We start from the raw sequence: 15,298 nt of genomic DNA on the forward strand, positions 1-15,298 counted from the left end.
TGTGCATCATTTATTATAAATAACACGTTCCAAACCTACTTTGAAAAAAATCCTGAAACAACATTTGTTATGATTTGGCACAATATTGATGAAAACTGATTGACTGAAGATGATGCTTTTTGAGATTGAAGATTGGAAAAAAAAAAGAATCTGCACCAAAAAGGGAGTGTGTGCGTCATATTGAAATCTGAGCAGCATGCCCCATGACATCTGTTTAAACTGAGGCCTGCTCCTACCTAATGAAGTGACACACACACACACACACACACACACACACACACACACACACACACACACACACAAGCTACAGGTCCCTGTATTTTTGGCGTTTGCTGTTTTAAATGAACAGATGGTGGCACAGCTGCTGAGTGCAGTTCTCCAGCTGCTTTTGCATGTTAAAAAAATGATACATGCAACTTTGTATTTGTGTATGGTACGCTCCACTAACATTAAACATTTAAACATTAACATTGTACACAGGTTGCCATTTGGCCAAGTGGTTGCGCGTCCTGTATATGGAGGCTACAGTCCTCGAAGCAAGTGGCCCAGGTTAGAGTCACTCCCCACTCTCTCTCCTATTCTAGTCTTAAAATAGATGACTCTGAAACAACTCATTGTTCCCACAAAGTACCTTGACATATAGAACCACACTTGGACTTTCTTTGTTTTATTAATGTATGCTCAACTATTTGTACCTCAACCGATTTGGAAAGGAAGGTTTTCCCTCGATGTGTTTTGCTGGGATGTAAAATGAATAAATGATGACACAAATAAAGTAGCACAGAAAAAAACAAGCTTTTGACTGAGGTTGCAGAAACGAGAAAAGGCTTGAGAGTAAAACGGTCTAAGCGTAGCTACTACTGAATTTGAGATAAAGCTTTTGCACCTCATGAGTAGGTGGGTGGGTTAGAATACTGCAGATGAGCTGGATTAGCAGGTGTGCCTAATAAGCAGCAGGTAAAGTTGACAGGCAGCAACCAGACAGCCATCAACATGTACATTTAACTGTAAAACAGGCACACAAAAAATGTAATCAGTATCTGCCCCAAAAACTACCAAATCAGTCAGGCCATCATTTTCATGATAAGTCTCTCTGCATGGTTTGTCTTTTAATGTAGTCAAGGTGTGATTGACAGACATTTAGTGTTAGATTAGTCAACAACAAAATTCAAAGTGGATGAATTCATGTGAATGTCAATTATTTTTTTTTTACAGTAATTTACTTCATGTAAAATGTTTCTGGAGGCTTTTTCCTTCCAAACTAAGATCATCTTTAAATTCTATTTATATAGAAGACGGTTGCTTGTCCGGGCGTGAAGTCCTTTAGTGGGATCAGTTGCTGGATTGGTTTTAATGAGATGGTCTGTTTGCAGAAACAACAAGCAGTCAGTGTTACTGCACAGTTTCACAGATGTTACAGCCCAATTACCCTCCAATCACACGGATGACCAGACCCAGTAACTGGGTAATGTAATGGACCAACACTAGATAATTAAATCGCTAATCATACACACTCATGCTATATGAAAAAAAAAAACAGAACTTTTGCCCTGGAACATCTTATACCCAAAGTATGGCGGCCTTCAAGGCAAAACCTAGAATAGCATCAAGGCAACCAGTATCTTAACATTGGAAACACCTTCAAAGCCATGGTAAGTTTAAATGTTTGTTTTGGGAATTTTTTGGCATGGAACGGAAGAAAAAATTAGTTTCACACTCACAGTACAGGCCAAACAGCTCTGTTGCAGGTGTGCAGACTGCATGTTGTTGATTCAGTAGTAAATGGAGCACATCTTTGGTTCTAGTGCAGTTAAAGCTTTGGCTCATAAATGTGCGACATTTCACTGAACTGTTGTTCATCAATACTGTATTTGTTGCTTCAGCGGAACCCTCTCCTCTCTCCTCCAACTCTCCCCCCTGCCCCCCACAACTCTGGACTTTAAACCTTCACCACCCATCATGACAGCTCTCTCTCTCTCTTGCTCTCGCTCTCTCTGTCTCTCTGGCTCTGTCCTCTCTCTCCCAGTTTCTCGCTGTCTCTCCCTCACTGACCGCCTAAACAGGAAAACAAAATCAGCACCGGACACTGAACAATAATGTCCCTTTATAACTTGTACTGTCCTTCCATCATCAGCAACAAAGACTCACTCACTTTAAAACACAAAGGACTTTAAAATAGTACACTTTTTCTTCAAGTAGGTGTATTATTTGTATTTAAAGTCAGTTGTTGTTTTGAATGCACATATTTTTGCACATTATCTCACTGTCTTACTATATCTGTATTTGTATTTTCTATTTTAATTCATTTTTTACAGAGCTGCAGGTTTCCCCCTAGTTCTGAGAGAAACTTTTTTTTTCAACTTGTCTGTTTGTCCATTACGTACTGTTTGACAAAATTGACACTAAAGAAGCCTGTGAAGTTTTGACTTGCAAAAACAAAAAATAATTCCCTTCCCTGCAGAAAATGAACTGAAATACTTAGTCAGGAGTCACCGTTCTTACATCAGAAAATCCACTTTTATTGCTGTTAAATAGCTTACAAGAATGAGGCATGCATTGTAGAAAGACACTTAAATAAATCACAAATACATGTTTAAATGAGGCTCTGTCAGAGACCCCACAACCTGCACAATGTCACAGCACAAAGAACAGCCACTTACTGTTACATTTTCAATTCTATGATCCTTACACCATTGCCCAAAGCGAAACCCTCATTTAGAGAGTCCTGTTGGCTTCATTTTCAGTCTGATCTTATTTTCTGCTAAAACCCTGCTTGTTGAACATTTCATGTTAAAAATGCTTCGACAGCTCGTGTGTGCTTGTTGGACGGCTGACTTCCAAAGTTCATGGATGCCTTAATCGTAATCACATCGTGTGTTTTTAATGCAGTTTCTTCTTCCAGTGTCTGTTACTGACTGAACCTCTGGTTTGCCTGGAGCAGAGTAGCTGTGCAGATCACCTCATGCGCACACATTTAGTTGATTAGTGTTGTTCCAATCAGGAGGAGCAGCTAATCAGAGAAATCACCCGGTGTAGTTTAACAAAAGTTAAAACAATATACATTGACGACTGTCTTGAGTCTTTGTTGAACGATAAAATCCATCAAATGTTATAAATGCTGTTAAATACTACATTAAAGAAGTATGCAGTCTTTAAATTCAACACGTGTTTTAGATAAAATTCAAAAAGCATTGACCAACAGCACTGAACGAGGACAGTTCAGGAGTAAAAATGTGAATGGAAGATGCAACACCACGACACACTTTGAAACTGAAATGCAATCGTAGGCTTTACAATGTTGGTTTTAAACATGCAGGAGTTACACACTAATAAGCAGTAATGCAAATTCTGGTCAGCTACTTAAAAATTCCATATTTGAAAATGCACAAATAAAAAATCACCCTGAAGTATTGTGTGCTTAAGACTCCAATCCTGTCAGTATTTAGTTTGCTGGTTCCTTCTTAGATCAGTGGTTCTCAACCGGTAGCCTCTGGACCCACCACCACTCCACATGATGAATCACAACCAAAATTTCAGATATTTTTCAACCATTCAGATTTATTTTACTAAAAAAAAGTGGATTTTTGGACCATGACGGTCCGAAACATGATAGAACAAAAATACAGAATAAAACAAGCATCTTTTAAAAGATCTCCATAAAGTTTTTGACTCCACTATTTTCTCCGGGCACAGATTCCCGATCCACTGAAGACATGTCTGCGACCCACATTTAGGTCCCAACCCACCAGTTGAGTACCACTGATGACAGTTGCAAGAAAATTGAAACTTCAAAAACACCAACTTTACAATCACAACAAAAAGAATATACAACAGTTTTTAAAGACATAAATTCACTTTTATTTTATCCACTTGATAAACTTTATGAAATCAAACCAGACTAAAACATAAAACTGACGATCCACTGTTGAGTTTATTTTCATGAGTTTACACTGTTTTCTTCCCTGCAAACTATCAGACTCTTTGATGCATACCCCCTTTATTTAGTAATTTTCTGTAAGTTTAGTTAGTTACACATCAGAAGCAATATTAAGAAAAACAAAACACAAGTGCAATCTAAGAGCTAGTCTCAAAATCCTCAAACTAAGAAAATAGAGTTAGCTGGAGTAAAAACGTGTCCTGTACAAACTGGTAATAAATATGTCACCATTTGTAATATTAACTTTGATAAGTTGGCAGAAAATGCATTTAAAAGACATTATTAGTTGCAAATACAGACTTCACCAGATGCTTTTAGTACCTTTAGAAAAAAATCTGTCTACTCCTAGTCCCAATCTTCACTCCTCTCTTTTCATTTGTCCATTAAGTCAAACCACCACGGTTACCGAAAGTTCACTGGTGTTTGAGCAACTTCCTGGCTCGTTTTAAAGATGAGTTCTCCCAAAATAAATAAGCCACTTTTATACAAGGAAGGATTATTATAATTTGTATAATTTAAATATCACATGGCTGCCAAAGCGGAGATGGAGGCCCTCAGTTCTTTGGCAACAAGAGGCTACTTATGAGCAGATCATTTAGTTTCTAACCGAATAACTGACTCAAAATGAATGATACTTAACTTTTGTGTTGAAGTTTTGTTTGTAAGTGGAAGCTGATGCCGTGACCACTTTGGAACCAGCATTTTTTATAATCTTAGTTCAAGGTTTCCATCAAAACTGAATGCATGCTGGGTTTTGAATCAGGCAAATTTTAACTAGCAATGTGAAACACTAGACTTCCATAATGCATCCATTTGTGGTTACAGTGATACAGTTGAAAGCTTATCTTAATTTAAAAAAATATCATTTTAAAAAGTTGTGCTTTCAAATGATAATTTTTTAATTAATCACAGAAGTTTGATATATTATTCACATTTTAAATTGCATGTTTAAAATTCCATTAATTTGCATTCTAAAAGAGTTGTGTTTTTTTCCGTACTGTCTTAAGCTAATTTAGATATAAACCTGCTTTTATTTTGAAAGAAAATAATGAACTTCCGATAGAGCAAAGGTTTCGACATTAACTTTACCAAGGAAAAAGGAAGTCATCACGGATTGAAAAGTAAATGGAAACAGCTAAAGGGAACAATGAAAAGGTGAAATGTTTGATATCACAAGGTGGAGTGGTCCACTTCACCGTCCAGGAGTTTTTCTAAAGTGAAAGGAGCCTTTTAAAGGCGCAGTGGTGTTGTTCTTTTCAGTTACTGTGACAACAGGGAGACGCTGCGGTGGCTCACCCACGATGCATTGTGATTAACAGGTTTATGCTGACAGCCCTAAAAATGGTCTTTACAAAAATGTTTTGTAATGTCTTTATTTTGCAGGTTGATTGATTTGAACATTTCATCCTGTATCACTGAAGCTCCAAAAGATGCTTCTACCATCAACATACAGCCTTTAATGGAAACTGAAGATTGTTTGTTCTCTCCTTTCATTGCTCTTCACTGACTTCCTCTGTATTTGAGACACGTCTTTTCTTTATCTGCTCCGTCTCCTGAACTCTTAATCATTTCAACTCTTCGTTCTCCTCTCCACTCCTGAAGGCGAAATCATTTTTTTTACCTTTTTAACCCCTAAAGTTCTATTTTAACAACACAACTGAAGACAATAACAATGTGGATTATCATGTTTTCAAACCATGAACCGTCTTAAAACCAGTGTTTACAAAGCAGAAAGCACAAGAGTAGAAAGTACAGCTGACCCCTTCACTGTTCCATCTATTGTTAGAATCCCCTATAGGGCCAATTGTCTCCCAAAGCTAAAGCACAAACGAGTTCAGTGGATATTTCATGTGAGAGGCGACATTACAACTGTGAGGTCAGGTTATGTCATTTTTCCATTAATATGATTTTCTACTATTAGCTTATAAGTAAACAAAAACTTTAAGGTGACGTGTTTGGGTGTAATTCATGTAATGTAGTGAACAGTCATATGAAAATTAGATCACATACATGGTTTTCATGGAGTTTAGACACCTAGAGATCAACAGTGTAGTAAATTGGAGCTTGACTGTGGCCATTAGGTACATTCCATGAGGTGTAACGGTATGTATCCAAAAGCATGACAATAAGCCATTTTGATCTCTAGCTGGATTTCAATGGAAAGTTCAACTCTCACAAGTTAAAATAAAGCAATGAGCCTTTAATCTGTTGAACCATCAACAGTCGTCTCATGGTAGCTTCCAGTTGAGCTAGTTAAGCTTATATGTTTAGTATGATGTGTGTGTGAGAGTTGGGTCAATGCAACAGTTTGCAAAAACCTAAATTCCCCATTGTCCATGAGCAATGGCAAGATCTGATACAGCAAGTGCCTAAAGTGAGCTGGTGTTTGTTATCAACATGTGCCTCTTAAATATATTTAACTACATTTTCTGAGTACTGTAAGGTCAGTTATGTCTTGTGTTGAGCTAAAATATGAATATTATATCGCAGAAAGCCAAGTGCAGAGAAAAGTTAGGGACATTGAGCAATAAATATATTTTTTAAAAACATTAGCCGTTTTTTGCACCGCAGGAACTTTTAAATAGTTCTAGGAGCTGTTGGAACCCTCCCCCCTCTTTTCATGATTCCCCTCCGCAGGAACTATGAATAATTTTAGTTCCTAGATCCCCGTTAAGAGGAATCGTATTGCTTCTTGCTTCAAAGTAGGTACAATGGTGGTGCGAATGCAGACAGAAAAAAGTCCCCATGGTGTTTAGTTCTCAGGAAACTCTCATGTGGATAGTTTCACTTCAAAAAGTCCCTAGAACTGTGGTAAAGTAAAAAATAAATGGAGAGTAAGTTTATATGTCCATGTGTGTCAAATTTGCACTTTGCAATACTCACAGATGCAAATAATGTCAAATATTTGATGCTCCTCTTTTTATAGCCCCAAAAGCCAACTCGGAAAACACCTATTGAGTTTTAGGGGAACAAACAGTTCATTAAAATTAACTGCCAAGTGGTGAGGTTGGCAGGGAGAAAAAAACATACATCCAGAGGCTTTGTCTGTTTGCAGACTTCTGCCACTAAAAGGCATGGTAGATAGACTGAGGTGTGTTCGTTCCAATTTGTGGGTTTCATGAAAATAATGGAGCTGGAAATGCAAATTTAGATTCACCAATTTCCAAAACTTTAAGTTCTTAGGCTACCTCTTGAGTGGGGAGTCTACATACCTTAATCAAAACATGCTCAATAAACAGCATTCAAAGAACTTCAATCATATCCAGATCTGTTGTGTTGACAGCGAGGGAATGGAAAAGGTTTTTCTGACTGTTCTTCGAACTATGAAATAGTTCCCCTGGTCCAAAAACACCTAATGAGGCTGTCGGTAAAGTCAGTCCACCAGCATGCACGTATACACCATTGAGGGTTAAGATTTGAAGGTTTTAAATGACTTGATAAAATAAGAGTAGTATCTGTCACTTCTAGGTTTTTCAATGTATACAAGAGCGTATGTGTGAGAAGGGAAGAGCAAACAAGCATCCTCAGAGTGTATTTATTAGATTGTCTCTTGTCTCCTTTCCGTTAGCTTGATAACAATGGCAACAACCAGTTCAGTTCAGTAGCAGTCAATTTCTGTGGAGTCTATTCAGACAACTGAACTCTTATGTCTTTTAGGGCCATATATCCAGAACCAACCCAGAACCTCATCTATACACATACTGATTTTATAAAATCCTTTCTGTTTAGGTCAATGGCAAGAGCAGACAGTTTTCTCATCTTATTCTCTCAAACACAAATCAGAAAGTTCTGACCATTGGGACTTATTGCTGGTCTTGACCCTTTTTACAGCCCAGTTAATCTTGTCCTGTTATGTAATCTTTGTCCCTTTCTATTTGCATTTTGAATTCCCCTTTTCGCTCTCCATCCATTACTCCTCCCATACACTGAGATCCCTTGGCGTCCGGTTCCGTTCTCCAGAGCTCTTGCTACGAGCCTTTCTGGCGCTCTCCTGTGCCTGGCGGTACTTCTCCAGCATGCCCTTGTGCTTCCTCCTCAGCTTGTCGTTGCACCACATCCTCTCGCAGTACTCCTCCACATGCGGCAGGTTAGACGGCCCGATCAGCTGCATGATATCCTTGAACCACGTACGCGACTGGCCCATTTGGTTAGATGAGCCCCTGCTGTATGCAGCACAAGGCATCCAGGCCCTGTAGCTTCCTGTTGAGCGGTCTTTGAACGAGTCGGACAGGCCGGCCATGTTGTCACGTGCCATGAGCTCATCCACAGTCTCCCCCTGGAGGACTTCAAGGGTGAGGCGGGCCAGGGTCTGAGTGAAGCCATGCTCTCCAGAGCGACAGATGTACACACCTTCGTCCTGGCGGAACAGACGACGGAACAGGAGGCCCTGCTCAGTAGACATGACTCGATCATCCAGCTTCACCTAAATAAAGCAAACAATAAGTGTGAAATGCTGGATAGAATGGACTTGAATATGTCTGTAAAAAACTTGCTACTTGGTCTCAATGTGGACTGATTATTTTTACAATGTTGAAAGAATAAAATCTAGACAGTTATATCTTAAAACCTGCTAAGCAGCAAAGATTTAAACAATCTTTGGCTGATCCAAACACACTTTAAAAAGGAATCAGGGAGAAATTGGGCACAGAGCATGTAATCCACTTCATTGTGTGAGAAAGGAAAGTGGGAGAAAATGGCTCTTTATACTGTTTTCTCAGCCTGAAATGCAACAGCAAGAATGTACCATGAAATCCAGTCACTGTTAGCTTTTACCTTCTCTCTTTCATACTTTAACTTCCTACCTTAACCAAGTTTCTTCTTTATTCAGTTGCACCTCTATTCTCTATATACCTCCTGATCCCTCCCTTTCTTCAGATTCCAACCCCCCTGCTTGTCCAGCTATCCTTTCATGCCAACACAAACACAACCGACTTGTCAGCTGGATTGGCAGCCAAATGTTTATTTGCAAGGAAATGGAGAGGGGTGGTAATGCCTTAATACTCGCACGGCTGGCCGGGGCTTTTAGCTAAGCTTGGAGAAACATACCCTCAAACAAATGAACGATTACTGTGGGTGTGGGAAAACACAGCAATGTAATTTTCTAAGTGCTTTGCAACACCACTTTTAAGTCAGAGTAACCATCAGACATCAAGTGACACTTAAGGCCTTCAGTGGCATGTGGTCAAGGTTTGCAAAGAATTCCCTGTTTATCCAAGAGAACAAGCATCTGTGCTTTTTCCTTTGAAATGTAACTGCTTAATTTCAGCCATATGCCAAATGGCTGTCAAATGTGTCAGCCACGTGCAGAATTCACACACAAATCTCACTTTTAGAGGTAGTTACTCTGGCCACCGTTTGTTCTATGTTTTCCTTCTCCCCCAATGTTACCCCTAAAGTTTCTCCAGCTTCCTCACTTCATACATACTTCAGGATAAGTCAGGATTTCAATCTTTTTCTACTGATTGAGGTTGACATATCATCTTACCTCTTCCTTGAGGTTGTCACGTTGGACTAGCCAGGTAACAGTAGCTTGTGGAGAGCGAGGAACACACTCCAGGAAGGTGCTGTTGTTCTCAGTCCCATACACCACCCTGTCTTCTGCCACATCAAGGTCTTCTGGTTATAAAAAGGAAACAATCGAAAAATTGTAAAAAAAAAAAATTTTAAAAATGAAGAGCATCAGAAGGCAAACCAGTGTAAAGTAAAGTACTTAATGTCTACTATGTGTTAGATTCCTTGAATATCCACCTGATGTTTCTTTTGTACATTGGTACCATATTTGAGTATCAATGACAGAGGGGCTGAGAATTAAGAGTTTCATTGCCCTTGACTGCTTCATTGTGTACGTTTTGCACATGGCAATTGACATCCTAAACCAATTTTTATCATAACACCGATGGATGTATGGACGAAGAGTATAAACTAAACATGCCTCTAAAAATCAGACGTACAATCTTATTCCCAACTAATGCTTTTAGTGAAAATGTGCAACTCATGTTTAGAAAAGCCAGTCAAGGCAAATGTCTGATATAAGAACTGATTGATTTAAGTAAACAGTTATGTACATTGATAAATAGTTGTGACATTTGAAAAACTCCATTAATGCAATCTATGCTGGGAGTAAGATGGTCACATAGTTTAGCTTAGGTTAGGGTCTGAAAAAGGGGTTGAAACTCATATTTGCCTAATTTCCAGTCAGAAATGTCTCATTACACTTAACATAAACCACATCCACTTAACAAGTCTGTGTAAATATCTTTTTTCAAGATATCACAAGCAAATAATAAGGCCTGAATTGCTTGTAATGAGTTAGAATAGCTGCCAATGAAGCAAGCTGTATTTGATGAGGCTATGCCTGCGAGCTAGTTCAGGCATACAACTCGAGCTGCACTGATTTCACACTTGACAATGCGTTGTTTTCCACAATCACTTGATAACATCACCTCCTTCCAATTCCCGGTCTATTTAAGCTGCAAGATTTCCGGTCTCCCCCTTTGCTCTTTCATTGCCAGCTCTGACCTTCACCAGTACTGCACTCATGATCAGCCCCACTACCATCTCAGCATCCATCCATAGAGCCTGGCGGGTTTAAGATATTATCCTTCACTCTTCAAATTTCTTAATGTCATGCACTGATGAAGTTGGAGCCTAGATGCCAAACAAACCTTGTTCTGCAGCTGCAATAAATATTTCAATCCAGTGCAAACATGAGTTGTCTGACTGAACTTCAGTTTCTGAGGTATGTATCTCATTTTAAGAAATTAATCGAGAAAAATTGAGTTTTTGTACTGTTGCTCCCTGTGACCTGCATGAATTATTTGGACTTATAGTTTTTGTTTGGCGAACAAGGTCTGTCTTGCAACCGAAGAAAGACCTTCTTTACTTCTGTTTGCAGTATTTATGCGCGGCTCTGCTAACTGGCTGCTGGCCAACCAAATTTAACATACACACTTAAGATCAATTTTAACCCTCTGCAAGAAAGCAAATTCCTCAAAACATTAAAATAATTCTTCAATGTCTTAAATCCAAAATATGCTACCGTCTGTACACAAAGAAAAACCGCAAACCTTAGAAAGCTGCAACAGTTCATTAGTCTTCTGAGTTTACATTCAGAATGAGTCTTTCACAACAGCTCAACATCTTAACTAAGGATGATATTTCAATCTAAGGAATGATAACATGCCTCTGGGAATTCGACACCTTGGCACAAAGAAAGCTTGTAAAGCGAGAGCTTTTCCAAAGGCCTTTAGGCAGGCATATTTCATCACCTCAGCATTATACCCGCTCTCAGGTGAGCAAACACGAATCCAACACATGCACAAGTTTTTTCTACCTGCACTTTTACATCCTCACTAATCTCCTTATATCCGTCTTTTTACTTTCCTCCAGGTCCTCTTTGTCCATTCTCTGAGTATGATTTATCTTAGTACTTATTTGTTTGTGCTTGTTTTTTATATGATGAGTGATAGCTGATAGTTTGAGCTCATATTTCAGCCTCTCAGTTCTTCTTTTCCTCTCTCACTTACACACTGTTAAGGATAAGAAAAATATTGTGATCTGGAAATAACATGTACATGTCTCAGTATTAGTTTCTCACATCATTGCCCCTAAACACATATGTCTCACATAATCCAACAAGGATAAAGTTCTGGAGTGAAACAAGTACAATGTCGTGTTCTACAAGCATTAAATGTGAAATGTTTAAAACAGATATGTGTTTTGGAGAAGTTAATTTGTAATCCCCGTCTATTACCATTCAACATCTGTTTCAAACTGTTTGGATGAATTGACATGTATACATCTGACTTTTCATGTTAACATGCTTTCATCCTGAGATAGAAGAGGTATGAAGACAGACACTGACACAAACACACAGCAGTTTTCATAATGTTGGAACATATCCAACAGCATCGTCCCTGTACTAAAGAGGTGTGAGACTCATGAACAGTTTATACAAGAGCAGGGCCTCAGTGGACTGAGTTTCGCTGTCCACAGCTAAACAGTTTAGAGAGTGTAAGGAAAGCACCACCCTTGTCCAGATGTTACAAGAAAAAAATGCTTATCTGACATGGGGAAAATAAACTTTGCTTTTACAAGGAAGTTTAGAATATGACATTAAAGGAGCAATATGTAACTCTGACACGTAGCATTTAAAAAGGGTACTGCAGTCCAAATTCAAAACATTGGAGAGAGCTGTCTCCCACCGCCCTCTCCTCCCTAAAGTTGATCCGCACGCAGTTTACCATGTGACGGAAACTGAAGCTTCAGTGTTTAGCCAGCTCTGCATCGGTCCAAGAACTTTTCTGCTTTCTGATCACTCTCAAATTTTTAAAAGTCATCTCCAATATTTATTCTCGTTTCTGGTCTTAGAGGTTATCAGAAAAGTTCAGAAGCTTTTTAAGTAATGTAGAATCAGTTATATCTGAACCAGTGCGCTTGCCCACTTACATTGCGGCGACATCTGTTGGTTTGCTGTTTGCAAGCCAACCAATTTAGGGATTTTAGCCTGTCATAATTCCCCCTTTGTAATTCTAATGGGTGGAAGCAAAGAAACATCATGAACCCTTCCTGATAAGGAGTGCCACATGCAAGTATTTTTTGTATGTATGCAAATACAGCCAGCAGCACTTAGCTTAGCTTAGAACAAAGATTGGACGCAGGGGAAATGCTAGCCTGAAAAGCATTTACATGCTTACATGTTAACTTCTATTACATTAATACAAAAATAAAGGTGCTCAAATGACAATTTGTTGTTTTACATATGCTAACAGTTAAGCAGGCAGTTGGCCAGGTGCTTTATCTCCAGAAGTTAATCGACCTTGCATTTAAATTGTCCTGCATAATGAACCGAGAAAGCAGGAAGAAAATGTCTGAATAACATAATCAAACGTACCACTCAGATTCTCATCCATACACTGCAGCACAGGGTTTCCATGCCTGATGTCCTGTCTGCGGAATCGCCGTTTGCTGTTGGGAATAAATTGTGCACACAATGATCCATCCCAGGCGCAGTAGGGGTCTCTGGCCAAGCAGCACTCAGCACAGGCTTTCCCATAAGTCTCACAGCGATGCAGCTTCACCTGCGCCACCCCTGCTGGAGAGCCCACATACAGGGCTTGCTGGTTGATGTGATGATACAAAGGGAGTTAGTGATGAGGAAGACTGGAGTTGGAATAAGTTCACAAAAGTATGCACTTAAATAAGTAATAATATCTATAACAACTTACCCTTTTCACTGAAATGTCCATGGATGTAATGGGGGTTGGCACCTGCAACAATGACAATAATTTACCTCAGGTTTTTGATAATGTTTGATTCAGTTTTCTATGAGCATGGCTTTTTTAGAAATTTCTGCTGGACAACAAAGGATTCATGAGAAATAACTGGATTCTTCAATGGTGAATGGCAGCTTCTTTTGGCACAGCCTCAAATAGATTGAGAAGGAAGCTGAGGATAACAAAAAAGTGAATATTGAAACACCCAATGGAGTCAAACCTACTTTAAAGACTTGTAGCTCCTCCAATGTGACTTCCTCTGTCTCCAGACTGTTTCCACTGTGCAGGGCTATGACCTTTAAAACAGTACCAGTATCTGAAAGAGGTGTAGACACATACTGTAAGTGACAAAGTTACTGAGAGTAAACAAAACATCAACAGCATATCCAATTTTTGCTCCCATCTATGCATAATTAAATGTTTGAATTAAGAATCCCATTTGAAAATGTAGACATTACAAGTGAGTGCATTTTGAAAGGAATGGATCACATGCCTGTGCCAATGAACATGACATCATATTGCCCGTCCTCTGCCTCGACTCGGTCCACCACAATTTGTTTCAGCTTGTAAGGAATGTTGGCCTTTACGAGCACAGGCTGGCGCAGGGCTGGATACACCGGCCGCCACATCAACGGGTGGTTGCGTGCAAACTGCAGCACAGAATCTGGGAAGTCCTTTGTGCTGCCAAACTCTCTGCCTGGCTGGTTGGTGATTTTACTCGGGCACTGGAGACAAAATGGATAAGAAAGATGTGGATGAATAAAGGTAGTGTAAGATTTCTTAGGATTATTACTATGGAATTAATTTAGAAAAGACAACAGGGACAGGAAAGCACAGGTAGACAAACAGATCCAAAACAAAGAGAAGAGTAACATTTGACCATCTCCCTTTCAACTGACCATTCTACCCCACTGAAGCTTAGCTTTTTTAAAGCATTTTCCTAAAGTCTTCTCAAAAAGCCTCATTAGCAGTTTTATTGGACCTTAAAATGCTGGATTAATGTTTCAAACTGCAGTTATAAAGTTTGAAAACGGCTCTAAAGGCGTTGGGTTTGCTGCTGTTGAAAATCCTCCAATCGAGTCACTGAGAAAATGAATGTGCCTATTCTTGGCCAAGAGACTCAAATCATTTAAAAGATTGAACACTGTCCAAATAGACCCATACACACGTCCAATAAAAAGATTAACGCAAAATGTGACATTTGGGTTTACTCATGATTCAGATCAGCAGATCTTTGCAAAGAAGCCAATGTCTTTGTCATGCAGAGCTACTTGTTTGAAGTCTTATCTTAGTCTGTTTCACACATTTAATGCCATAATGGGTAAACAATGGAAAAAATTCCAGTTGTGCTATTCAGAAGTAATCAACTCTGTTGTCCCATCTGGCGGGGAAAACCGCTATGAGTGATAGGCTTTTTCCTCCAGTGGATGCAAGTTAAAAACATGTTTTGAAAACTGCCACTCCATGTGTTGTCTGTAACAAAAGACTCTCCATGTATCAGGATGTAGCTTCCAGTTTTGTGCACCAAAGATAACTGATTGCAGCACTGGAGAGAGGGACTTTGTTTTGACGGAGCTCCCATCTGAGATGAAATTGCTCCATTATGGTGCTATTATGTCAATATAAACAATATGCACTCCAAAAAGGGTAATGTTAGGGTTGATTTAATGTGTCCTTTGGCAGTACCAAAGACGGTTGATGTTGATCAGTAGAGGGTGCTAGGGGGTCGCCCAACCACTCCCCACAAGGAGAACAACATGCCCTGCAGTGAGTGTGCACTTCTGGGGCTGATGAGCCCAGGAGATGCGATCCAGTTTGATATTGTGTTTACAAGCTACTATGAAAAGTGCTACTGACTCCACCTTTAAAATTACAGTGATGCTAATTCAGTTAGCCAGCTAAAGGCATATTCCAGTATGCATTGGCATCAAGCTGACCAACTAAGATATATTCCGGTCCATCTGTGAGAAATTGTGCCCACCCTTGAGAACATTGATCCGGCAGCCACTGAGCAAAGAGCTCCAAAATTAGATCAGCTACTCTTTGGGGAGTTACAATTTCACTCAACAAGAACTGAGACCAAAGA

The 15,298-nt window shown here is 39.3% G+C and overlaps 1 protein-coding gene across 1 annotated transcript in view; it reads right to left on the reverse strand.

Moving 5' to 3' along the window:
• Positions 1-2,495: 2,495 nt before the first annotated feature.
• sema3bl (sema domain, immunoglobulin domain (Ig), short basic domain, secreted, (semaphorin) 3bl) overlaps positions 2,496-15,298 on the reverse strand; it is a 75,615-nt gene continuing 62,812 nt past the window's right edge. The window contains exons 11-16 of the mRNA XM_061056590.1: positions 13,706-13,937; positions 13,437-13,528; positions 13,165-13,206; positions 12,831-13,056; positions 9,423-9,553; positions 2,496-8,360 (exon numbers count right to left, since the gene is read on the reverse strand). Coding sequence (XP_060912573.1) covers positions 7,848-8,360; positions 9,423-9,553; positions 12,831-13,056; positions 13,165-13,206; positions 13,437-13,528; positions 13,706-13,937 — 1,236 coding nt within the window. The 3' untranslated portion in view covers positions 2,496-7,847. The remainder of the gene's footprint in view (positions 8,361-9,422; positions 9,554-12,830; positions 13,057-13,164; positions 13,207-13,436; positions 13,529-13,705; positions 13,938-15,298) is intronic.

Source organism: Labrus mixtus, chromosome 15 (assembly GCF_963584025.1).
Source record: "Labrus mixtus chromosome 15, fLabMix1.1, whole genome shotgun sequence".
NCBI classification, from domain to species: domain Eukaryota; kingdom Metazoa; phylum Chordata; class Actinopteri; order Labriformes; family Labridae; genus Labrus; species Labrus mixtus.